The 27,947-nt window shown below is 43.7% G+C and overlaps 1 protein-coding gene across 3 annotated transcripts in view; it reads left to right on the top strand.

The window, feature by feature from the left end:
• GPAM (glycerol-3-phosphate acyltransferase, mitochondrial) overlaps positions 1–27,947 on the top strand; it is a 232,522-nt gene that overhangs the window by 119,596 nt on the left and 84,979 nt on the right. For all 3 annotated transcript variants that reach the window (XM_086922788.1, XM_086922787.1, XM_086922786.1), the window contains exon 13: positions 894–1,006. In XM_086922788.1, the coding sequence (XP_086778914.1) occupies positions 894–1,006 (113 nt within the window). The remainder of the gene's footprint in view (positions 1–893; positions 1,007–27,947) is intronic.

The following is a 27,947-nucleotide window of genomic DNA, read 5'->3' as shown; positions in this document are numbered from 1 at the left end:
TACTTTAAATGTAAGTAGAAATATGGAAATTTAACAATTGCAGGCTGCAGTAGAATTGCTAGCATGCTCTCTGTAAGTTGAACATCCAGTTTTGGTCCTGGAATTTCATATTGTATATCTGTGCATTCTGGGAATTGCAACATTTTATTTAATAATAACCTATGAATCTGGTAGGTGATGTTCGCAGGGAAAGCGCAGGACTGGGTGCATAGTTCGTGGTGTACATAACGATCTGACAAACCTACGTGTGCCTTTCTCCAGTACTGAAGAACTTAAAGTACCTATTGACAGTAAAACCTTTGTTATTGTACTAAAGAGGTCACTGAAGGAATGGGTATAAAGAGGGTACTCTGTTCGTATCTAGAGATGATTGCTTCAGAGAGTGCAGGATTGGATTAGCATGAACACACAAGTATATTTCCACTTGATAAAAGTGATTTCTCAAAGGAGGGGTCAATGGCATTTTAAGCACCATCACCTATACATCACCAGGCGATTGTCTGAGCAGAATAGTTAAGATTAAGTGGACAAGAAGCTGAAGCACACATCTATATGCCTAGCAACCACCCATTTGTCCATCCATCTCTTTGTCCATTATTCCTTCTCAGTGCTTGCTTGTTTACTTGTTGACCAAAGTTTGTTGTGTGGGACTGTCTCTATTTTTGTCTGTCAGCCTCTGTGTTGGTCTGTGCATTTGGTACCTGACTCTCCTTAGCTGAAAAGAATAGTGTTGTATTTACAGCTAATATACCATGTTTTGGATTTGCCTCTGTTTTAAACCTCAGTAGTTTATTTAGGGTGCATTGGTTTTCTGTCAAAGTCTGTATTTGTTCTCAAGGATCTCACATTATTGGCCACATAAAATCTTGATGTGGTCTGCTCTGTTATTGTAGACCTAATGATGTGGTGGATAATGGTGAAGCGGAACTGGCAAATTCCAGAGACCTGACAGATGAACCGTACAGAAGGCAACTCATCTCCAACCTGGCCAATCATGTGCTATTTAGTAAGTGTGATGTAGTGAATTACATGTCTGTGCCTTGTAATGTATCAGTGCAATCTGTTTCTACACTATAACTGGCTATATATTTCCAATATAGTGCAGTGTGTAGCAGTGTTTTTCTTCCTTCACCTTTTACACACAGCACACCAGCTTTTAATTTTTTTTAGAGGGTGTCACCACAAAATGATGGTACTCCTACTTGTAGTAGTAGTAGTAGTAGTAAAAGCTTTTATTCGACATTTTTGTCATTAAGCCAACATACATATAATACACATACTTTTTCATAAAATAAAAATTTGTTACAATGAGTAAAAACTTTACAAACATTCATATTGTACAAAAGCGCTGATTGGACAAAGTGCAGTTCTGGGCATATTCATTAATCATGGGTTTTTAAGGGGGATATACATACCAGGGTTTATACTCGACTAGTTCAATCAACTTTTTTTTTTTTTTTAAGTTTCTTTAAAAACAGTTAAATACAATAATAAAAATATTAAAAGACTAATATTAAAATCAATTAATCCTAGAATGGTAATCCAAGCTTCTTTCTGATTATACAAACACCATGGAGAAACCTACTCAGACCAAACACTAATAGCCTACTGTTAGAGGATCTAAATATGCGTTCTGCCTCTTTAAATGAACGTGTCCCCATATTTTTACATAGAGGCATGATCCATTTTTTTCGAGATTTAACATATAGTGGACAGAAGAAGAGGATATGAGCCTCATCTTCTTTCTGGTTTAATACACATGAAATACAATGAGGATCTTTACTTACTCCTCCCCACCGGCAGGAATTTGATTTAATCTGCAACACTCCATATCTGAATTTGAGGAAGACAGATTTAGCCAGGGGTGGCTCAATTTCGTCCATAAAAAGTTCAAATGACGGAAGATCCTTAAATTGCAAAAATGTGGACGTTAGTTGTCCAGTGGCACGTTCATATATATATGATTATTCACATAGTTCCAGTAGGCAGATTTTACCTGGATCTTACAACTATTAGGCAAGGTGATAGATACGGCTGGTGTTTCCCAGTAATGTGATAGACCTATTACTGTAAACCAGTAAGATACATGTCTCAGCCACTTAATTGTGTTAAATGAATCTAATTCCATAATTTCCAATAAGCCTGCTCTATAGTTACTTAGTTCCGGGGTGGACCATAATCGCACCCAATAAAGCAGTGGTCGCAAAAAACACAAGAAATCAGTGCGCTTTACATCAATGTCTAGGTAGAATGACACCAAAGGTGTTCTTAGGGGCAGTCTAAGTAGGCGTCTGAAAAACTTGTTTTCTACAACGTCAAATGTTTTTTTAGAATAAGGCCCCCAAATTTCGGCCCCATACAGGGCGGCGGATTGGGCTTTTGCTTGGAACACGTCAATCGCAGGTGTAATAGCTTTAGATGTACTCCCACCATGAATCTTTAAGATGGGCAATGAATTCTGTGTAAGTGTTAACCTGCTTTTGTCGAGTTGGTTCGCCCAAGACATTCTGCTATCCAGCCTAATGCCCAGATAGTCAAATGACTCCACATATTCAAGTTTGTTATTATTTAGGACCAGGTTCTTCTTAAAGGATTTGGAGGGATTAATTGCCATATATTTCGTTTTGGATGAATTTATTTCTAACCCCTTCATTACACAATAACTATTAAATTTGTTTATTAGATTTTGCAAGCCTTTCGGAGTTTGAGATATGAGGATGGTGTCATCCGCGAATAGTAATGCAGTGACTGCCTCACTGCACAATTTGGGTGAATCATGATTGCATTGAGCTAAGTAGTGGGGGATATCATTTACGAACAATGAAAAGAGGGTTGGTGCTAAAACGCACCCTTGTCTCACACCTCTTTTCACTGGAATGGATCGGGTAAGTTCTCCATTTCTACCCCACCTTACTTTAGCAAAGTTGTCTGTATGCAATTTTATAAGATTACCCAACAAATCGTCCGGGACGCCCATCTTTTTTAGGCACTCCCATAATAAGTGGCGGGGGACAAGATCGAACGCAGAGCGTAGGTCCATAAATGCAACATATATGCTACTTTTCTTAATATTAACATACTTCCAGCATATACACATAAATCTATACACTTGGTCCACAGTGCTAGTCTTGGATCTGAACCCTGCTTGATAATTAGATAGGATTTCAGAGTCATCAATCCATATTAAAAGCCGATTTAAAATATGTCTAGCAAAATTTTCTGTAAAATATCGATTAAACTAATCGGTCTATAGTTCCCTGGATTGTAACGATCCCCTTTTTTATAGATAGTTATAATTTCCGCCCCTTTCCATGTTTCAGGGATCGGGGTGCCCATTAGAATTGAATTGCACAAGAAGTTTATATACGGGCTCCATACCTCCAAATTATGGGTGAATAAGTCGCCAGGTAACTTGTCCGGACCTGGAGCTTTCCCTGCCTTAACTGCTTTTATAGCACAGAGAGTTTCATTAATACTAAATTGCACCGGAGTTGTGCACTGAGTAAGGAACCCGGGGTCATTATATACACCAGAGGACCCTACTTCATCATACAAACCCACAAAATGGTCAAACCAAACCTTTTCATCCAGGAAGAAATCCCTATTGGAACAGCCTTTTTTGTTATTTTTGGCTATTAAATTCCAGAAAGTGCATTGATCATGTCTCCTAGCTGCACTCAAAAGGTCTTCCCAGGTTCGATCGTCCCATTCCCTTTTTGCGTTAAACATAAGGGTTTTATAAGCTTTCCTACACTCTCTAACCCTCATCTGGTCTTTAGATTTCACTGCAGTTATTAGATTCGATTTTGCTATACTGCACTGTTTGTTGTACCAGGGCGTTTCTAGTTCCAGTTGCCTATTTACATTAACTTTTTTAGTAGTACAACATTTACTCAGGAGGGGAGTTAGAGATTCCACTAGGTGATAATGCATTTCCAAAACCTCGTGGGATCCCAACCTTATGTTTGCATATTGGGGGACGATATCTGAGAAGGTGTTGTAGATTCCCATGAGTGTCTCTTCTTTTGCTAGAATGTGGGGCCATTTAATTGCCTTCCTATTATTAGAAATAGCAACCTCAGCTACCCCGCTCTCATTTTCCGTCCCGCAATCTTGCGTCAAAAAAGGGTCAGATGATAATCCTAACTGTAAGGGAAAGTGGTCACTTTCGGGTCTGTTCACAACCTTGAAGGCCAACAGTAGGTACCAGAGGTTTATTGAAATTAGCATAAAATCGATCAGGGATTTAGACAAACCTTTACTAAAAGTAAAATTGGCGGGTTTAATCGACCATTACATGCCCGCAATCCATGCGATACAGTCAGTTCATAAATTTGCATAGCAGCCACTGAACATTTTACATGTTTTGTATTATCTAAGGGGGGGATGTCAAGCGCTCTATCTTCTATTTCTAGTAATTTTTCGAGCCCCACTATGGGTTCGAACTGGCAGTTGAAGTCCCCACCTATGTATATTTTGGAATCCGGCTCTATGTTAACTAAGTAAGAACTGAGTTGTTCAATAACCAATGATGCCTTATTTCGTGGGGAGGGTCTATTATAAACATTTATCATATATACATCTCCCATATTTTTCGTGGTTATCTTAACACCTAGTATATCTTTAGAGGGAAAATACAGTGGTGATACAACAACGTCCAGGGAGATACTTGTCCATATTATTAGGCCCCCAGAGGGTCTACCTCTTAATGATGGAATTGCCCCCTTGAAGAACGTTTTGAACCCAAGTCTATGTATAATATTGGTGGCCCATGTTTCCTGCATAAGTATGATGTCATGCTCCTCGATAAAGGAGCTCCAGTTTCTGTCGCACAGGTTCCTGGACAACCCAGCAATGTTCCATGACAAGATCTTTAGGTCGCGCTTTGGCTTGCAGGGTTCATGGCCGATGGGTTCTTGATCAATTAAGTGGCTTGTAGCCAAGAGATGGCTCTCCTTGGGGACCTCCGGGATTGTCAGTGCAGCTGCCTGGGTCCAATGAACTTGGTTGTGCAAGGGACATGGAAGGGAACCGTGACCCCCAGTGCTGCCTTCAACGATTGCGGCTTTCCCTACCTGCAGATCCTTATAGAATGGGTGGGCAGGCAGACCTTTGGGTGCATCCTCTTTGTTTGTTTGTCAGTAACCCCACCATGACCAGTTCTTATCTGACCCTGCGATTAACGGTGGTACTCCTACTTGCAGCTCACTCCAGTCCAGATATGTCAGAATGGCTCCAGCTTAGTGACTAATACCAGAACAGAACTGTGACAGACATCTAGCTTAGTGAGTCAACGAGCACAGGATCATTCTTCTTGTGCTCCTCAGACTGGTATATGCTGTTTCCCACACTTGATTAATTACTCATGTTTATCTAGGTGGATTGCAGGGTTGTGAATGCTTTCATGTGTCTTCTGTTGTCAGCTGCCTCACCTTTCTAGTCTCTTGAAAGTGCAAGTATCTGAAACTATGGTTGCTGATAATGTTCCTTTATCAGAACTTAAAAAGCACCAGTATTTATTTCCTTTGACCAATATTTCCTTTGACCCAGCCACCAAGCCACTTCTTTTCACACATTACTAGCCAATCAATCAGTAATCAAATTCTATGACTACAGCAAGTCTTTTGCAAATCCCCTGTCCTACTGACTTCCAGAATTCGCCTAAGTTAATAAAGGTAAGCAGAACCTTTTGCAGGTTAAAGTTTTGTATGTTGGTTGAAGGTCCTGTTTTTTTGTTAGTATACAGACCGCACATTTCATAATGCTATTCACTATACTTGTGCTTATTATATTCTATTCTATTATATGTTAACGATACAGTTTGGAGCTGTATACAAGCAATTGCATATGGTTTACAGTGTAATTGCATCAATTGAGATTGCAAAGCCTATTATACAGTTACAATCAGGGTATCAAAATGTGTCTTACATTCCATTGATACTATCCAGCTCAGTTTGAGATCATGTCCTAAGACTGTGTACATTCTCAAGAACGAGGCACTGCTTCCAGGTCAGTGATAGTATGGCAGACAGTGAGTGACTGAAAAACTTGGCCTAAGGCAGCAGAGTGCTTTACATGAGCACCAGATCACATTACACAAGGTCAGATTATTTTTTTTTTACCACAGGGCGGGTAAGTACTTTGCCCAAAATCACAGGTTATTGATGCAATGCCAGAACTCAGACCTGGATCCCCATTTCCATTGTCTGCAGCTAAGGCGATTAGACCACATCGCCTCCTTGTGGTAAACAAGCATCCTGCAGTAGGATTTGTGCCTCTGTAGCATCTGTCAAAATGCCATTGGTCTGTATAATCAACATATTGGATCTCGGCAAGTCACATCCATAACACAAATCTTTGGTGGCAATACTATGGTCCATCCTTTGCATATTCACAAAGATACTTGTGCTGACCGAGGCTGTGAATGCAACAACTACTAAGCAGAGGAATTCCTGTTCCAAAAAAGAGGAAGCAGGATAAAGGAAACCCCCACCGTGCAGAAGGGACCCTTAACAATACTGAGATTTTCTACAGCATGATGGAGCAGACACAATCACAGATCTGCTTTTGGCACCAAAGCTGAGTTGGATATAATTACTCCCTGTCTGGGGTTGCTCAGTGGGCAAAAAATAATCTACTTAAATGGAGCAAGCGTAATTGACCGTGCCTGAGACTCTTGCAAACATTCGGAGCTACTGGGATGTCCATATGTGGGCCCTGTGCCTATTGTCAAATGGTAGAATAGGCTATGCACTGCGTGTTTAGTAGAAAAGGTGAAATTAAATCTTCACAAATACGTTCAAGTGGGTTTAAAGGTGCTCCAACTGGTAGCGTAACCGTCCGTCTACGCCAGATAAATGACTTTAGATGTGTGTGAACATTAAAAATGCGCACATCCCAGTGTTTGGGCACTCCCTCCGGTTCAAAAATAGATTGACTCCTGGCGCTGAATCCACCTTACACTGTATTTGACACCTTGTGACATCACTGGAGTCATAAATCTCTCTTTTGGCGTCATGACGTCAGTTCCCTTTTTTCCTCATCATCAACAGATTCCTTAGCTTCTACTCAGGAGTGTTGAGGTTGTTAATTTTTTTTTTTCGAAAATCACAATTATGTGCAGTTTTCCTAAGCAGTCAGGATTCAAACTTTGTTGAGTCTGTGACAGACAGATGTCCATTACAGACCCTCACAACAGCTGCTTGTGGTGCCTACGGTCTGACCGCCTCGTTTGACGCTGGCACTATGTGTCATGTCAAAAGATGCTCCTTAAAGCAATCAAGAAATGCTAGCCCAAGATGTTCATGGCAAGAGTGAGCGAAGACCTACACTGTGGAAGACACCGGTCACCACCTTAGTCAAAAACCTCTCTTATGAAGCATAAGGAAAAGAGCAGGAACAAATCTTGCCGCCCCATGTTAAAAAGCAGGTCGCCATGACCTTCGACTTCACCTTACCCGGCGTCGGATCAAGAGCCAATGGAAGAAGAATAGAGGATCTGGCCCCTGTGGTTTCATCTGACCTGGCACTATCTCTGGACATTCTACCACCTGCAGCGCGGTTGCCAAGACCTCCGCAATATCAGCCGATATGCACACGACTACACTGGCGCTAAAGATTGCGCCGGAGCTGATGCCATCATGGCCAATAGCGCTGGAGCCAAATTTACCAGTGTGTCTACCACTTATTCCCCAGCACTCAAGAATGGAGGGCCAGCAGCCATTCAAGAAGGCATATATTTATTTGGGGAAATGGGCTCCAAGGAAGACCCAAGTGCATAGAGTTGAGCATTCCCTCCTCCTCCCCAGATGGTCAAAATATTCAAGCTATGATTCTGATGTTTTGTAGAGAAACGGTCATTACAGTCCTGCGCCTCCTCTGTTTTGCTAGCCTCCTGCATTTTGTTGTCTCCCATGCACGCTATCACAAGCCGGGCACTCAGGCAAATGAAGGCCCTTCTGTGGCACTAGTTCCAGCACAATGTAGATATCCAAAGCTGTGAGAAAATCTCCAGCAACTACATATGTGGACTGTAGACAGCAATCTTAAATAAAGAAAGTTTCACCCTCTGCCTCTGGTAACAACAGTGATCATGGACGCCTCCACTCTAGGGAGGAGAGTCCATCTGGAAGCATTGGAGAGCAGAGGCTTCTGGTCTCCGGGATAACAGATGTTTCATATTAATCTGCTGGAATGAATGGTTTCTGATTGAAACTTGTAACTGTAGATTCCAGAAACTTTTCAGCAGTAACTCTGCGCACCAGTGGGTGGCACATTGTGACTCTGCACTGACACCATTTGTCTCTGGAAATTGTGTGGTGTCGATGTCTTGGGGGAAAAAAGGGAAAGTGGCTTATGCAAACTGCTTGTAAGTTTTCACTTACTTGCTGGGCTGTTTGTTTTAAAAGACGTTGGCCATTGGAGACTTGCTTAATCATGTCTTCAGTAGCTAAGAGTTTCGTCATGATGTTGGACACAGGATCCCACTTCCGACATCACTGTGACCCAAACAATAGAAACAATGTATATATTAAGAATTAATTTCTTTTATTCTCCAATATTGCCGTATAACTAATTTGTTCTCTGGCAGGTTTTTCCGCATATGGTTCCTCTCCACTACATCCTCCTCTCCTATTCTCGGTTTTGGTTATCGGTGCCATCAGGAAGGGTGGAGGCCCTCAGAATAAAAGGGAAAGGAATACCACGTTAATGACTACCTCTTTATTTTCTCTGCTGTTGTCACCCTGTGCTGCTGTCACCTGTCACACAACCCACAGGAGAGTTTCCATGTGCTTCCTATGATGCCCTTAACACTTTTCACCCCCTTCACAAGTGTGCCCAATCTGATGTGTATACCCTCTCTCCTCACAAGTGTTTTCCTGACCTGGCCGGACGCTGCTACTGATGCTTTCACCACTCTCCCCCCAACCCAGCAAGAAAAAGATCCTTGGAAACCGTACTTGCCTGAAGCTTTGACCCTCCTGCTGGCTGTGGTGTCTGGGACCGCAGCGCATCCCTCATCACGGCAGCCTGTTTGACTCGTATCCTGGCCCAACTCCTCTGGGTCCACGTGATTTAGCAGCGCACCAACAACAGATAATCCAATACCATATACTCACCTGGGCCCATAAACACACACAGTTAGTTGAGTAAACCACTAAAGTCAAAGTTTTATACATTTCTAGACAGAATTCAAGATTAGATTTTCACTACTCCGGACTAATCTTTCACAAATCGAGAAGTTCTTTCCTCTGGTCGAAGGGCCAATAGTTGAACTAGTTGATGGTGAAATGACATAAGTTAACTTATTCTTTACATAGTGTAAATAACCACAGACTTGGGAAAGGTTTAAATCTTTATCTAAATTTCAAAATGCATGTGAACCATCTCAATACACAATGCAGTCACCATCAAACTCAGGAGAGACAATTCAATTAGACACATACTTTGGATTCTTGCAATGATCAAAACTCAGAAAAGGAGAGGACAGAGAGAAAAGAACATTTGCAAGTAGCACAAAATAATAGTTACCAAGGATGGTGTTAGACAAACCACCTGTCCAAAGGGCTGGTGAGGGTCCCCCGGGATAGATCAGGCAACAAAGGCTTCAGGACAGGATAGATGACCTCTCTAGAATACCGACGACTGCATAGCACCCCTCTCTGACACACTCTTACTCCTCCAGATTCTTCCGCAATCTTCTTTCTAATCCTAATAATTTAGGTTATCATGCTCTGCATTAGATTCTTCATCAGCATCTCTCGCTACTCTGACAGCACCCACGGCTCACAGCATTTAAGCATTGAGGCTAACTAACAAGCTAAAAGCTATCTCAATTATACCTTTCCTTCTGAAAAGTACCACCCATTAATGTTTCAATATCGTAAAAATACTAAATCTGATTGGTCAGGCAAGGGGGAAAGATCATCACACCATGCTTATATGTCACTTTATTCTGTCAGGCCAGTGTTCATAATCCCATCCCCTTCATTTTTATTCATGCTCTATTTTCCCACCTACATTCACATTTCATCTGCAACAATTGTTAAAAGTCTAGCATGTAAGCTCATTCATTTAAGCTTTTCACTGCCAGTTCTCAAGCTCAGGCACTCTGCGTCCTTGTTCTCTTCCCGACCCTTATGTCCTCTTTCTGGGTTGACTTTCATTTGTCATGCGCCATTATCATGTGACTCAGCTCACTCCAGTCATACACGAGAGTCCCAAATGCACACTAGTGATAAAGTTAGAAAGACAGATGTTACTTTAAAAAATAAATGGTTTCAGTGTATACCACCCATCTTTACTCTATCCCAATTTATTTATTAATTCTTTCCCTCCGTTAGCATTAGTAAAATCCCTCGATTTAGTTTCAAGCAAGGAGATGCTTAACACGCGAGTCTTCTGGACTTCATATTGGCACCTTCTGCTCATGCGCAAGAATTTCCCTCTAAGCGACAGCTCGTCATACTACGTAAATTCAGTTGATGCATGCGCAGTAAAGATTTCCCGTTTAAAGCCATTTTAGTTATTCATTTGAGTTATTAAAGTTAGTAAACACATATGCAAGCTTCACCAACCCGCGTGTTGTTGTGGTGCACATTAGTTTTACACAAAATAATTTGTAATACTTATTAGTGAGTTAAAGGAGCGGATTGCTTTCGAGCAAGTCTCTTTTCTACGAGTCCTTGCTCAATCAATCTCCTCTTTGATGGCATTTTGAGCAATCACAAAATTACCTATCCCAATCAGATGCCAACTTTAGCACATCTCAGTTTCTTTTCCTTCTTTTTCGTTCTTAATCCCATCTTTGTTTTCTTAATCTTTCATCCTTTTATATAATTTTCCTTTCCTCCATCTGAATCTCCTCATACTTTCTTTTCTTTACTTTTCCATTCACTTCAAACCTTCCCTTTCCTTTGCACCAAAACATTATTAAGTCTATTATTGTTATACCAACTAATGGAAGAATTATTTGACCTAAATAACTTTTCCCTAATTCAGAAAACCATGTCCCTATTGAAGAAATACTTTTTGTTAGTCTTTCCCATACACTGTCAACCTCCAGTGGTTTCAAGTCTTCTTGAAGTTTTGTAATATTCTTTATATACCCTCTAATTTCCTAGAATTCCTAAATTCCTAGAATCTTGATCTTTCAACATTCGACAGACTTCGCTCTCTTTGGCCAATAAAATATCAATAGTAAGTGGTTTTTTAAAAAACCATAGACCTCATTGCAACTATTTTTGTATTTATCATCAAGAAACCCCCAGCAGTATCAGTCAAGAGACGATCAGCTACTGTTGGCAATTTACAGATTCTATGTGAATTCAAAATGATTCCCACTGAAGGTATCAATGCACCAACTATGTCACCTACTATTTCTGAAAAACTATCTCTTTCTTCGTGTTAGTTCATTAGTGTTTTCATTGCTTTCAGTGTTTCTTTTTACATGATAGATCTTCGGAAATACTATCCTAAAATAGCAAATTCCAAACCACTGTGCAGGCAACTTATAATAAGCATTATTCCCACACATGTAGAAAACCCCAGGAAATAGTGGATCAGTTCCCCCTTTTAGTCCCCAACCTCCCAAAATTAGGAAGTTTTGTTCACATTCACTGGAACCAATAAATACATTATTATAGCCTGTCTTTAAACAATGTAGGCAGGTTTTCCCTTTCTTCTCAAAGTCCAGGGAAATTGCAGTATTTCTTAAATTCTCTCTTTCCCAGCCCATGGAGCTACATGGGTTTTCTGTTCAGCTGCTTTCTTTGGGAAATCCTGTCTCCTTTGCTCAACTAAATTCAAAAACACTTTCTCTTCTTCACGTAATATACATGTTAAATTATTCTTGTGAGCCTTGACGAAATCTATTCATTTCATTGTTAAGAAAAATTCACCCATAAACTGTGCATCTTGACTGAGTACTGCATTCATATTCTTTCGAATAGGAAGTTCTGAAAATACTACATCTAAGTTTGAATAATAATACTGAAGTTTTCCTGTTGCATAAAATAGACTTGCTAAACCATTATAGCCTTATAGCCCGCTGTAGAGGGCTATACCGGCTATTAAAGGCCCTCTCCAGGCGAGGGCCTTTAACAAGGGAGAGGGACTTTAATAGCCGTATAGCCCATCTATGAAGGGCTATAAGGCTATTAAAACATTCTGTCACTAGAGGACCGAATGTTCTAACAAAAAAAACAAAGCCTTTTGGGAGCGTGAGGGGATTGGAATCCCTTCAGGTTCCCTGAAGCCTTTGTTCACAGCCAGAGCTGTGAACAAAGAAACATTGGAATGTTGGAGATCCAGGCCTATACCAGCCATTATAAGCCCAGAGCACTCCATTGTTTTCAATGGAGCTCCCAACATTCCAATGTTCTAATATAGCCTTATAGCCCGCCGTAGAGAGCTATACCGGCTATTAAAAGCCCTCTCTAGCGTTAAAGGCCCTGAGCCGAAGGCGAGGGCCTTTAACAAGGGAGAGGGACTTTAATAGCGGTATAGCCAATCTACGAAGGGCTATAGGGCCATTAGAACATTCTGTCACTAGAGGACAGAATGTTCTAACAAAAAAAACAAAGCCTTTTGGAAGCGTGAGGGGATTGGAATCCCCTCAGGCTACCTAAAGCATTTGTTCACAGCCAGAGCTGTGAACAAAAAAACATGGGAAAGTTGGAGCTCCAGGCTTATACCAGCCATTATAAGCCGAGAGCACTCCATTGTTTTCAATGGAGCTCCCAGCATTCCAATGTTCTAATACATGATATACCATATGTTAAAGGTAAATGGTGATATGTAACTTCCTCTGATCCTGAAGCTAGTAATTTCATACAAACATAGCAATCGGTAATCTCCATTGTATCTACATATTGAAATAACAACGTGGTGAAGACACTTAGACGTATCATTATCTGACCCTGTGATAAAAATCGATCTCATCTGCTGCTTCTAATTCTACTCTATCTCCATTTATTGTAGCTATCTTTCCACTATTAACCTCATCATTCTTTCTATTGGTTGTCATCAAATAAGGGACTGCCACTGGTAGAAATATCCATACTGTAATCACTAACAAAATGCTACATATGCAAGCTCTGCAACATCTCTGGGTGCAACTTCGTTTCGGTCGCGCAGCGACTCTATTTTTCGCTATCTTAATCTGAGAAGATTTCTCCCCTTTCTTTCTTCACTTGGAAATTTAGATTCTTACTTTTAAGGTGGTCAAAATTCTTTTTCATTATTCTGTGTAGCATCTACTTCCGATTCCTCATTCAAATCTAGATTCTCAATTTCTTCAAGAATTACATAGGTCCACTCAGGGACCTTGTATTTATTATTCAGATTTCTCAGTCTCGGACTTCTTTGAGGATTTCTCACTTTTGACTGTTCAGACTGAGTCGGACTAGTGACCTCATTCACTTGCTCTGTTCTTTCGTTTGGTTTTTTTTAGATAGTATTTTAGTCTTTTCACTCCACCTGACCAGTTATCTTCTTTTCTGACCCTTTTAACTTGAACTGCACTTGCACCTCCTTTGTCTCTTTCTAGAGTTCTTTTATTTTCGGTATGTCTAGGCACAATCTGTTCTTGTTCTGAACCACTCTCTACCTGTTCCTGTTCAGGTCTTATTATTGTCACTTCATCCTCCTGAACTCGGTTCTTCTTACTCTATCCGGTCCTGTTCGGGTCTTATTTCAAGTTGATCTTCTTCCTGAACTTGTTCTTCTTCTCCTAACTGGTCCTGTTCAGGTCTTACTACCATTTGCTCGTCTGCTGCCTGAACATATTCTTCTTTTCCGGTCTGTCCCTGCTCAGGTTCTTGCTCTGCCTGAGTATCTTTTTCTTTCCCGGTCTGATCCTGCTCAGGATCATGAGTAGTTTCAATCACTTCTTCCTGAGCGTGTTCTCCTATCTGAGTCTCACTACTTTCCTGTCTCTCTAATCTGGCTCTTCTTTTTGTCTAAATAACAACCTCCTGTATGTCATCCATTGTTGTCCAACCCTCCTGTCTTGTGCTCGAGTGTTCCTCGTCTATCACTTCAGAGTCTATCACTCTAGATTCTTCGACTTCACAAGCTGCTTCAACGGGTTCCCTCTGTTGTTATTCTTCAGTAGGGTCTGGAACTCATTTGGTATGACTTGCATGTACCCAATTGGGTAAACCTGCACACTTCACTGCTGTAGTAGTGACCAGTATGACTTGACATGGTTTATCCCACCTAGGTGCTAGGCACGACTTTCTGGCGTGTTTCTTCACTACCACCCAGTCTACAGGATTCAAATCATGCATCTGTGTTGGCTGCCTGGCAACTGTATTTTCTCCAACCTGGTGAGAGACAGAACACACTAGGGCAGTCATTTCTTTGCAATAGTCCAATACCAAACCATCAGTTATATTCATTAATTTATGTCCAGGAATGAATGCTTGTCTCATTGCCCTTCCCATAAGTATCTCTTGGGGACTCAATCCTGTTTTTCTGTCAGGAATACTTCGGAGTCCCGTCAACACAAGGGGCAACTCATCTGGCCATTTCAGTGATCTAGATGCACACACCTTCCCTAACCTTAACTTAATTGTGCCATTCAATTTCTTGACTATTCCAGAAGCCTCTGGATGATAAGCACAGTGCAGTTTCTGTTCAATTTCGAAGGTTTCACAGATTAATCAAAATATTTCATTTTTAAAGTGAGGTCCTCCATCTGATTCCAAAGTGACTGGAAAACCAAAACGAGGGATGGGTTACCTCAACAGTAATTTAGCAACTGTGAGACTGTCATTTCTCTATTGGGATATGCCTCTACCCATCGTGAAAACAAACACACTATAACAAGGATGTACTTCATTCCATTGCTTGGAGGCAACTCCATGAAGTCAATCTGCAGTCTTGTGAATGGTCCTTCTGCCTTTCCAATTTTTCCATAACTGACCACTGTTTTCCTGCCTGGATTCAGCTACTGACAAATCAAACATCTCCGGCAGAGGCTCTCTCCGACTACCCTGAACTTTGGATTGTACCAATTCTGTCTGAATAGCCTAATCATTGCATCCCTACCAACATGTGTGTCCCCATGATACATTCTTGCCATATGAGAGAGCAAGCAATCTGACATGACTGGTCTGCCATCAGTGTATACCCATACATCATCTTCTGCCCTTCTTTCACAACCTGACTTTATCCAGATTTCTTTTTCATTGGCCTAGTCTTCATCTTGCAACTTTCTAACCCCATCCTATGTTTCCAGAGCTGAGAAAAACATAGATTGGCAGCTGATTTCACTTGTCTTAATCTTTCTGTGAAGTGCTATATTATTTCTTGCACAATATTGAGCAATCTGGTCAGCATATCTGTTACCTGTCGCCACATAGTCATTTCCTGACTGGCGAGCAGCAAACTTGACCGCTGCTATTTCCTTTGGCAATTGCATTGCTTCCAACAATTCATTTACTTTTTTGCCATTATGTATAGGAGATCCTGAAGAAGTCAGACATCCCTTCTGCCTCCAGAGCTGACCAAAATCATGCACAGCCCCAAAACCATATTGACTGTCCATAAATATGGTTATTCTCAAATTTTACATGCCTTTGTTAAGGCCACCAATTCAGCTACTTGTGCAGATTTGACACTTGGTAAATAGGATGCTTCAATGACCCCCAACATTTTACAAATAGCATTAGCTTTCTCGGTTCGCATGCAGGAACCATCTACAAACAGTTTATGATCTGATTCTTTTAAAGGAGATTCTTTTATATCGGGGCAGGGCTTTGTACACATCTCAGTTACATCCCGACAATCATGATCCACTTAATCTTTCACTTCTTCACAACATGGGACTGTCAATAATGTGTCGGGGTTCATTATTGTAACCTGATTATAGTCACATTTTCTGCTACCAGAATGTAAATGTAAATGTAAATGTGGCGTATTTGTATAGCGCGAACAGTGACCCGGAGGCATCCCGGCGCTTGTACTCCTACCACAAGGGAACCCCTCCTGGCTTTTCCTTGTGGGGTGTCCACTCCTGGGCATCCCATGGTGAAACCAGGCATCCCTTGTGTATCAGGGGGCCTTTGTGGAGACTAAGCAAGCTATTGCCCAGAGTTGCAGCGTGGGACCCATGCTTAGAATCGGCACTGAGGCGAGAATATCCGGTCAGAGGAATTTAAGCCCGAAACCCGCCGATGCAGGAATCGAACCCTGGTCTCTGGCCAGCGTTCTGCATCAAGGTCTGCCGCTCTAAGCATTGAGCCACACTACCACAGAATCACTCTTTCATACTTCGTCATCCAACTAGGGCTAAGGTGCTGTGTTCGAGTTCTTGTTAAACGAATCTCTAACGAATGAGGAACATATACCTAGACTGAATGTCCCATCACAATTGATTCGCTTTGCTCCAGACTCATACAAGTAGCAGCTTTTAAGCAGCCAGGTAAAGCAGAAGCCACAGGATCCAAAGTAGTAGAGAAATATGACACTGTACGTCGACTTAATCCATGCCTTTGAGTAAAAGTCGAAAGTGTGCAACCTTCTCTCTCACAACAGAACAGTGCAAATTCTTTCGTGTAATCAGGCATGCCCAAGGCAGGGGCCTCACACAGACAATCTCGCAATTTCATAAACGCTTCTACGCACTCATCATTCCAGACAATCGGATCTTTTGCTCTTTTCCGGGTTAACTGAAATAATGTTTTTGCCAGCAGGGAAAATCCAACTATCCACTGCCTACAGTACCCCACTACTCCGAGAAACATTCTCATCTCCTTTTGAGTCTGGGGAAGTTGCATTTGCTTTATTATTTTTATTCTTTCTGGGGTCACTTTTCTAACTCCTCTTTCTATTTTATGCCCTAAGTATCTAACTTCTTGTTGACAGAACTGCAATGTCTCTGGAGACACCTTGTGTCCTCCTTTGGCCAAATGGTTCAGTAGTGCAATTGTGTTAGCGACACAATCTTCTCGAGATTTCGATGCCACTAGTAGGGCATCAATGTACTGAACCAGGCATGACTAATGCTTCTAAACCCTTTTTCAGGATTTTGTTAAATATTGAGACGCATTCCGTATACCCGTGAGGAACTCTGCGCCATGCCAAGACACGATCTTCAAACTTAAACACAAACAAATACTGACTACCTGGGTGCAAAGGAATAGAGAAAAAGGCTTGGCATAGACCAATTACTGTACACCAGCCTGCATTCTAGGGTATCTGATAAAGATCACTGCTGGATTTGGCACTACTGGGCAACAAGGCACTACAATTTTATTAATATTTCACAAATCATACACTATCCTGTATTTTCTGCTAGGCTTTTTAAGTCCCATTTGACATGTCTTTTTCTGTAAAGTCCCACACTTATAGATTCACTGTTGTTTTCAACTCTTATGGTAATTCATTTTCAGTCATTAAGGAATACATCTCATCTACCTCAGTGCCTTGCCTAGCTAACATCATCTTATATACAACGTCTTCATCAGGGGTTTGGAAAGCAACACCACCCGGTGTACAATAGATTGTGCAATTCATTTTGCACAGTAGGTCTCTTTTAACAGATCTACTGGATTTGAATCACATACTACAAACCGGTGCATGTCTCTGAAATTCCCAAAATGTACTTCTATTGGTTTTGTGATTGGTGTTCTAATCTACTGATTCAACACACCTACAACTTGGATTGAGTCTCCCGAGAGGGGTATGTTTGGGATGTCTGCTGTTCTCACAGCAGACCTGGTAGCACCAGCATTCAATAGAAAAGTGATGCTACTAGCATCCACTTGCCCATCAGTAAATGGACCGGACTGATCTACCTGCAAGGATGCCCCAAGCAGTCACTCCTCTTCCTCCCCCCTCAGGCACCGTCATTGTGCACAATCCATTTCACCTTAATCATTTTGTATAAAATGTTGTGTAACAGAATTTTTCTTACCGCTTTCTCCATGAAATCCGGCGTTCACACTGTGTGTTTGAGGGTTCACCAAATTTGGCATAGGAGCTGGTGGCACCTAATGCTGTAGAGTAACTACCTGCTGCGGCTGATTCATAACCACTTCATTCTGCATCTGTGGATTTAAATTTTGAATTGGCCATTATTAATTTGAACGCTCCTACACTCGTTCTTCCAATGTCCAAGCTTTCCGCACGCATGACTAGGAAACTTCTTCGCTTCCTCTCTATTCACTCGATTTCTTACTCTACCATCATTCGCCACTTGATCATTCTGATTCTGCCCTTTCACCTGATTATCAGTCTGGGTATTCAGTCTAATCTCCTGCTGTTCTGCAATTTCACTTGTGCTCACATCATTTTCTCCTTTAATTTTCTATGCCTTGCCTCAATATTGTCCCCTCAATACTGGTCATATTTCAAAATTTCATAGATCAGCTTACTTTGCAAATACAACAAGTGTTGATGAATAGTGTGACTAATCTCCGGTTTCAAACCATACACAAACCGATACATAAAATTTCCCATATCCTTATCACCAATGTTCTCAAAACCCCTGTACTGCTTAAACACTTGTAACTACTGCTCATATTATGCATGTGCAGACTCATTTGACTCTTGAGTTGTCCTGTCTATCTTTACAGAAAAAAAAAGTTTAGATTCCCTGACTATCTGAACAACTAAATGCGAAAGGCTATGTTAATACTAACAACAGTGGTCTGGCCTAAAGGGAAACAGTACTCTATACCATATTCCAAAACTCAAGTATACATGCTAGGTAAAGTGTATGGCTAATTTTGCAACACGAAACTTAAAGACGCACTTAAATATAATAAGCAGACGTTTTGTGTAAAGTTAAAAATTGATCGCAAATCATTTATTATTTTCCTCCCAACTGGGTTACAATCTGAAGTAATATCACACATTAAAAATTAAAAAAAACATTACGTGGTTATACAGTGGACTAAAACAAGTCAAAGTTATGCATGTGCAGACTCATTTGACTCTTGAGTTGTCCTGTCTATCTTTACCCAATTTGTTTCTTTTGGAGGGATTTTCCCTTTCCGAAAAGTAATTACTTGGTGAAATTTCTTCATCACCTCTTCTGAGGGTGTTCCTGTTTTTGAGTAATGTAATGTAAAGAAAATGTGTAAAGCGTGCTGCAACCCATCGGGCATCCTGGCGCTAAAGAGGGAAGAAGATAGTAAAAGAACAGCTGTGAACTAAAGCAGCTAGAGATTACGATCTAGGAAAAAGCCAGGTTGTATTTGTTTACAAAAAGGCACAATATCATGTGTCTGTCGCAGCTCCAGAGGTAGCTTGTTCCAGAGTCTTGCAGCAGCAACACTAAAAGCTTGACCCCCCCAACCTAGCTCTTCTAGTCACGGTTACTTTCACCCAATTCGCTGCGGAGGACCGAAGACAGTGGGAAGGGGCATACCAATGAAATGTACTCAGCAGAGGTATGGGACCTAAACCATGCAGTGCATTAAACACAACGCAGAGGGATTTAAAATAAATCATCCGCACAATGGGGAGCCAACATTGCTCTGCAAGGGCCAGGGAGGAAGAAGAATGACGGGGGCGAGACAGAGCCAGCGTGGCTGACATTTTCTGAATTCTCTGCAGTCTGCCAGTTAAAAACTTGGGAGTCTCTAGCATACTCCTCATTTGGCCAATAAACAGTAATCTTACATACTCTCCGTAAGTCAGCTGGTACTACAATATCGAATAAACCATCCAGATCTGTCAACAAACTTTCGAAACTTTCACAAACCTTTCAACCTGTTTGTACCATTCAACTGGTTTCTCTCTTAAACTAGGGAAATCGTTTGTAAGTGACAAAATATCCTGTCTGCCCCATGGAACATGAACATCTCTCATGGGACACAACCTCTGTTTTCTCTGAATCTTTTAGCACGTATGCTGATGATGTTTCCTTTGCTTGTGCTTCCTCCTTTTTCCTTGTCCACCTAGTCCTCCACTTATCAATGTCTCCCCACTTCTGCGAAATGCTCATTTACTCTTTTATCTGTAATCTTTTACCAGACACATTCATATTCTCCAAATCTTTGTCAGTAAATCCCACTCGATATGGTTTCTGTAATAGTTTGGATTTCTCTATATCTATTCCAATCTTTGCAGCAAGCTCTGTCAATCTCTCGTGCCACAGCCTTGCATTCCTGGTTATACACCTACATATAAACAACAACTCTTCATTCTTCATCATTCGTAAGATTCAACCTTTCTATTCCCACATTTCCAGCTATCATCTCTTCCAATTCCACTTTCAATTTGTAGATGTCTAAAATCTTTGATGTTGAGCTTTGTGAGCTGTGCCCACCTTTCTAAATCTTCTGGAGTGACTGATATCGTTCTTCTAGTTCCTAAGGGTATCATTGACCCCTTTTCTTTCAATTTTCCAGATGTGGTTCTCTTTGGTATTTCAATTACGGGTTCTCTTATTGGTAGGTTCATTAATGAAATGACTGAATCACACTCACTGGCTTGGTCATCAGATATAATCAGTTCTTTTCTGGGAATACTCAAATGAATTGTTACTTCTTGAGGTTTTGGGCAACTCAATGTATCTCCATATAACTGCATAATAGGACCTATAGTCACTGGTATTGTCAATGCCTCAGGAGTTAAATTCAATTGACTTGTTTTCTGTACTATTTCCTACCTGGTTTTACTTCGGACTTCTCTTTCTTTTTCTTATGGCACCCTATTAACTGATGAATCATGTAAACTTTGAGGTATTAAGGGTGTTCCCATTACCGGTGCCCTTGGGGTGACTCTAATGGGTCCTTTTTGATACGGGGGAGAGTTTTTTGTTAAAATGTCCTCCAACAATTCATCATCTGATTCACCATATCCTTTCACCTTTATGTGTTTTGTTTTCTCCTTACACTTGCTCCCTGAATTTTCCTCAGCCATTAACACTGTGTATAAACCTTCCGATACCATAGCTCTTCTCCATTGCTTCATATGACCCTCACGGAAATATCAAGGAAAAGATCCCATATATCTCCCAATCCTGTTTTTCTCTTGTTCAAATTATTCAGTTTCCCATTATTCTAAAGCCTCATACTGGATTAATCTAGGTCTTGGTTCCAAATCATTCATTCTCATTCTCAAATTCTGAAGAATTCTCCCATTAAATGTACCATTTTCTGGGAAAGCTAGAACTCCATCACCATATTCTCTCCAACCACACAAGAGTATGACGTCCTCTTTCCATCATCATAAAGGAAGCAGGCGTTTTCGGCGGCGGAATAGGAACTCCTTCTCTAGTCAACACAGGCTTATCTTTCTTAAAGAAATTCTTAATTTTCTTTATTAACAACATTTTTCTCTTTTCTCCATACATTCTGGAAGCACGATATATAAAAGAATACTCTGCAAACCCTTGAAGTCTCCTGTCAGTGCGGCTCACGCCTGCAGTCAAATCAGAATCTAACATACAATTTTGTTCTTAACCAATGCTAACAAAGCTTCTATCTTATGCCCAATTAAAACTCTGACAAGCACTGTTTCTTTAGCCAGTACTAGTGCGGCTTCTATCTAACAACCAACCAGACTCAGGCTCACGCTCGTGGTCTGACCAATGCGAGTGCCGCCTTTTGTGACGTCTGTTTTACTCCTTACTACTGACCCCTCCTTACCACTGAACCCTCCTTTACAATCTGCTTCTGTCTCACGCCCTCTGTTTCAACCTATGCCAGTGCGGCTCCTTGTGATGTCAGTACAACTCCACCTACTGACCCTCCGTTCACAAGGTAAAACAAACCATATTTCTTTACTTTTCTTAAAATAAAATCCGTTGGTAACAACATAAAAACTTTTGCTACTCTGCCTGCTCCACTAAAACAAAGGATAGATGATAGAAAGTGCCAACTTTCTTTTATGGCATGCCCCAACTTTTTGCTGAATTGCTGGTGTGCTTTGACTGAGCGTGCCCTGGGGTCCTGCCAATCAGGTGCCCAGGGCCTGTGTTCCTGCCCCAAAAACTGTATTGCAGCTGAAACCCATTTGCCATCCCTGGCCACATGTCAGCCCCTGTTAAATGGTACCCTAGGTACCCAGGGCCTTGTGACCAGAGAAGACCCCTAAGGGCTGCAGCACTTAATGTGCCACCCTTAGGGCCTTGCACCCTGACACCCACACCTTGCCTTGGCAGACTGAGTGTCCTGGTTCAGACTTAAACAAAGAGTTGACATGGCACACATCCCTATGTGCCATGCCCACACCCCCACTGCCCTGGCATCCATCAGTCACCCCTCTAGCTGGGTGCCCTATGCCAGTGGTGTGGGCACAGGTGCATGAGCCCTGTGCCCCTACAGTACCCAGGGCCATAAACCCACCAGAAGGCCCCCTGCCTCTCATTGGATAACATTGGGCCTAACTACCTCTGCACCCGGCTGCCCCTGTGCCGCTGAGGGTGTACCAACTGTACCTACCTGACCCAGGGAGACCCCTGAGTCTATGCCCAGGACCTTAACTCTGCCAGTCGAGTACTTACCTAAAAGCCGATAACTCACCTTTCTTCCATAGGCTAACATTGACTGGTTTCACTCAGAAATTCTTCTAAGTGTGAGAGTTTTGGAACTAAATATTTACCTAAAATCAGTCACACAACAAATTCCTATTTACTCACCTGTGATCTGGAGAGACCTCAGTGCTGCACCTTCTAGCCCAGTACAAACCCTGAAAAGTAATTTTAACCGTATTTACCAGTAACCTGAATTTTCTTCCATAGGAAACCATTGACTGTTTTTCGGTGAAATTTCTTCTGTGTCGATTTTTGCAAACTACAAATATTCTTTAAAAATCGAACCAACTACCAAAATGTAATTACTTACCTGTTTTAGATAAAGGACCCAGTGCTGAACCTAGGAGTCCAGTACTGGATTACAAAAGTAACAAGAACCTACTTTAACTGCAACTTGAATTTCCTTCCATAGGATAACATTGGTAATTTCAGCTGCAAAAGATTGTCAACTTTTAAAATACAATAATATTCCTTAAAAATCCCTACTGTAGCCAAAACGCTTTTACTTAACTGTTTACGGCTCATGTCCTTGGACTGAATCTAGGATCCAGTCCAGTGGTTAGAAAAGTAATCTACACAGTAACTAATTGCATTCAACTAGAAATTCCCATTGAGCTCAATGTTGCATTGTTTGAAATTGTGTTGCCTATTACAACAAACTGTATCTATTGCATTCCAAAAGTCTATGGCCTATTTGAAAAGTACTTAACTAAAGTAACTCATTCTGAAAAAGTATATTTTGCTACCTTGTTGGTTCTAAAATAAAATTATATCTTTTGACACAAAACAATTGGCCTGGAGTTCAGTTCTCGAGTGTGTGAGACCATTTGCTGACTGAGTGGGTACAACAAGTGCTTTACACTGTCCTCTGATACTGCCTTACTGCTCGACCAAGCTACCACTTTAGAGATCAAGGTTCTATCTAACTTTAGCCTCTGCCGTACCTCTGGGGACTGTGGACTCTGTACCTTACTTTGGTCTAGTATATACAGAGCCACTTTCTTACAATAGATCTTAGATTTATTCTGGAGACCCAGAATTGCTCCTTCTCTTTTTGCAAGTAAAAACCTCTGTTTACCCTTCATTTAAGCTCAAGAGAACCTGGTACTCCTTCAGTATTACCCTTACTAGGAAATATAAGACTCAAAGTTTCTCCAGCGAACCTTCCGCTATCACTCACACTCGACTTTTAACGAAAATAGTCCCTAATTTAACACTGCCAGCCCAGCGTAGCTTCAGTGCTATTCCAACAATCTGAAAGAGACATGTTAGCGATAGATTCCTTACCTTAGAATATCCCCATGCGTCAGACTGGATCCAGAAAGTTTTTTCGTCAGCAGTACCCCTGCGGGTCGGTAGGTGGCGTCGTGCGGCTCCGCGTCCGTCTCTGGCATCGTAAGCGGCGGCATTACGTCACGGACACTACTTGGGTGCCACCCATGCACACTGACGTCAGTTCTTTCTTTTCCTGCTCCAGCAAGCGCAGGTCCGGTTAGATTAAGTGCCCTAGTCACTTTTTGACCTACTTTTTTTTAGTCTTTTGTCTCTTCTTCTTTTGAGTCTTAACTCCTGGTGCCGCGTAAGGATGCCTGGGTTTAAATCATGTGGGGACTGTTGCCGTACGATGTTGGTTGCCGATCCCCACAGCGTTTGTCTCTACTGTCTGTAGTGCGACCATGACTCCCTGTCATGTCCCAACTGTCTGGCCATGGCTCCGAAAGCTTTGAGGAAGCGGTCCCGAAAGCTGCTGGAGGCCCATCAGTCTTCTCCGTGCCGTTCGAGGTCCAGGGGTCACTCGGGGGACTGACCCCGGAGCCATCATCATCGCTCCTCAGGGTTGAAGTCTTCACCTTCGTAATCCGAGTAAGAGACATCATAAGAAAAAGTCGAAGAAGTGCCTATGCTCGCCGACGTCCCCCCCCGCCCCCCATCGGTCTCTAGATGTGGATGAGGGGGCCATGGGTTCTTCCCCCGCGGCTCTGTTTGAGCCCGAGAGTCCCGCGGCCTACTCACCTTACCCGAGTCAGTCGGTGATTCCGGCCCAGGTGCAAGAGTTTCTTGCTACCCTGGACCACCTTTTCAGGCCTAGTGCTCCCGCCGGTGCGCCTTTGGGCCCTGTGGTCCCAGTTGAGGGCCCTTGCCTGTCGCCGCCGGCTCCGGCGCCGCAAGGTCCTCTGCCGGTGGCTCCAGCGCTGCAGGGTCTTCCGCCGGCTGCTCTGGCACTGCAGGGTCCTCCGCCTGCAGCTCCAGCCCTGGTGCCCCATGCAGCTCCGGTGCCACAAGGTCCTCTGCCGGTAGCTCCTGCCCCGGCACCCAGCGGTCCTCTGCCGGCGGCTCCGTCCCCGGCGCCCCAATGGTGCCCATTCGTCCCACCTCTGCCTTTGCCTGGGTTGCCGGACAATTTTGCTCCGGCTTGGGACCCTAATTGGGACATTGAGCCGGATCAGCGCCGTTCCTAGCACCATTCCTTGCCCCATTGGAGCATTTGTATTCCCGCTGTCACTCCCCCACTGCAGCAGCCTCTGGCCTTAGAGGAGGGGAATGACTAGGAGGGCTCTGAGGACCCTCTTGCACGGCAGTGCGAGTCTGAACAGGAGTGGGCAGAGGAGTCTGAGGATGTAGGTGGCCTCAACCTCTCCTCTGAGCCTGGTTTTCTGTCTCCTCCTGCTGTCATGGAGGGGGGCCCTACATATACTGTGGTGCTCCGTAGAGCAGCTGAGGCCCTTGACCTTGATCTGCCTATTGTCACTCTGAAAACAAACCTCCTTACTGAAGCTCTTCAGCCGGCGGCAAGTTCTATGGAACCTCTGCTTCCGTTCAATGTGGCCTTGACTGATGTTTTGATGGACACCTGGTCTAGACCAGCCACAGGGTTTTCTGTGGATAAGAACGTGACCAGACGTCATCGCCCGTTACCGGGTGACCCTGCCTTTTCAACGAATCATCCAACTCCGGAGAGCCTGGTCATCCAGGCTTCCACATCCCAGAGTGCATTCCCTACCGCCCCGCCGGATAAGGAATTATTTCCTCTGCCAGCTTGGGGCTGCGGTCAGTCAACACCACATGCCTGTTGGGCCCCTACTCTCACGCTGTGTGGGACACGGTCACACAGACGCTACCCCAGTGCCCGGAGGAGGTACGGGCTGTACTTTTCCAAGCTGTTGCGGAGGGGAAGGACGCCGCAAAGTTCGCCATCCGGTGTGGGCTGGACACCGAGGACTCTTTGGGTAGGACGATCTCCAGCACGGTGGCCTTACGTCCCCATGCCTGGCTGCGGTCTATGGGGTTTTCGGGGGTTGTCCAGAGTTCCCTCATGGACATGCCTTTTGATGGTACTTGCCTGTCTGGAGCGTTTCAATGACTCTCAGGCTACGGCCAAGTCTGTGGGTCTCTCCACCACATGCTTGGCCAGGTCTACCTTTCGTGGCCACGGAAGGGGCGTTCCTACGTGTTCGTTCAACCAGAAGCCTGTACAGAACTAACCTCAGCGCGGCCACAGGCGTGGTGGCCGCTGTGGCGGCACTGGGGGCCAGCGTGCGGGTCAGTCCTCCTCTGCTCATGTGGCCTTCGCCTCAAAGCCTTCCTAGTCCGAGCTTTATGTGCACCCCATGCCGGTGGGCGGCAGGGTTCAACATCCCCTTCCCCACTGGTGTTCTGTCACTTCAGACAGGTGGGTGCTACAAATCGTCCAAAGGGGCTACTACCCTTCGAGTCTGCCCCTCCAGCCATGCCACTTCTGTTCCACCGCATGTCTGGGGATCACTTTGCGCTTCTCCAACAGGAAGTCACTGCCTTCTTGGCCAAAGGGGCCATAGAGTGCGTTCCAGGGCCAGAAGTAGGAACGGGTTGTTATTCCCACTTCTTTCTGGTCCCCAAGAAGGAGAAAGGGAGTCTGCTCCCCATCTTGGATCTCAGGAACGTCAATCGCTTATTCCGGAAGGAGAAGTTCAAGATGTTGACTCTGGCTCAGGTCTTGCCTGCCCTCGACCCTGGAGACTGGATGGTAGCGTTGGACTTGCAGGACGCCTATTTTCACATCCTCCTCCTGCCGGCCCACCAACGTTACCTGTGGTTCACGGTAGGCCAGGAGCGTTTTCAGTTTGCTGGGTTCCCCTTCGGCCTTAAAAGCGCCCCTCGGGTGTTCACAAAAGTGATGGCTGTGGTCGCAGCTCATCTGCGTCGGTCAGGGGTGTCAGTCTTCCCCTACCTCGACGACTGGTTGTTAAAGGCTGGCTCGCCCCAGGCAGTCGCCTCCCAGCTCCAGACTACGGCCGACCTGCAGTTGCTGGGGTTCTCCATCAACGTGCCGAAGTCGCACCTGCGCCCCTCTCAGAAGCTCCACTTAATTGGAACGGTTCTGGATTCGACGCAGTTTCGTGTCTATCCTCGCGTGCAGCGAGTCATGGATATTCAGGCTATGATTCCGATCTTTCAGGCTATATCCAGGATTTCAGTCAGGATGACCCCCCTGGCTCCTGGGCCTGATTGCCTCCTGCATCCTGCTAGTACAACATTCCAAAAGGCATATGCAGGCTCTGCAGTTGGACCTGAAGTTTCAGTGGGCACCGCATCACGGCAACCTGTCCCATCATATCCAGATCTCGGAGGGCACTGTACGACATCTGCAGTGGTGGCTCACGAATCGCGATTGGGTCAATGGCAGATCCCTCTCCCTTCTCCAACCTGAGCAGTGGTGACGGACGCGTCCCTCCTGGGATGGCGCAGCCACTTGTCCCTCCTGGGATGGCGCAGCCACTTGGGAGAGGCAGAGATCAGAGGCCTCTGTTCTCCGGCGGAGTCCCGGCTCCATATCAACCTTTTAGAGCTTCGGACAATCCGACTTGCACTGAAGGCATTCCTTCCCTCTGTCTGGGGGGAGTGTAGTGCAGGTGTTCACGGACAACACCACCGCAAAGTGGTATTGCAACAAACAGGGCGGGGTGGGATCGTGGACCCTATGTCAGGAGGCTCTGCTCCTCTGGACATGGCTGGAATATCAAGACATTACCTTGGTGGTTCAACACCTGGCAGGTTCTCTGAACGCCAGGGCGGATGAACTCAGCCGCCGGTGCCCGATGGATCACGAATGGCGTCTGAACTCTGATGTGGCACCATGTCTCTTTCTGCAGTGGGGAGAGCCTTGGTTAGATCTATTCGCCACCGAAGAGAACGTGCAATGTCATCAGTTATGCATGTTGGAATTTCCAAGGCGGCACTCACTCAGCGACGCTTTTCGTCGCGAGTGGAGTTGCTGTCTGTTGTATGCCTTTCCGCCTATGCCAGTTCTGCCCAGAGTGCTGAAGAAGATCAGGCGCGACCGGGCCCAAGTCATACTTGTGGCTCCGGATTGGGCACGAATATACTGGTATCCCGAGCTACTCAGCATGGCGATTGATCACCCTATCCGCCTGCCTCTTCGGGAGGATCTTCTGTCGCAGCACCCGAACCTGTT

Source organism: Lissotriton vulgaris, chromosome 5, assembly GCF_964263255.1.
Source record: "Lissotriton vulgaris chromosome 5, aLisVul1.2, whole genome shotgun sequence".
Classification (NCBI taxonomy): Eukaryota; Metazoa; Chordata; class Amphibia; order Caudata; family Salamandridae; genus Lissotriton; species Lissotriton vulgaris.
Note: the sequence above shows the minus strand (reverse complement) of the source record. Positions and strands in the feature narration are given on the sequence as shown.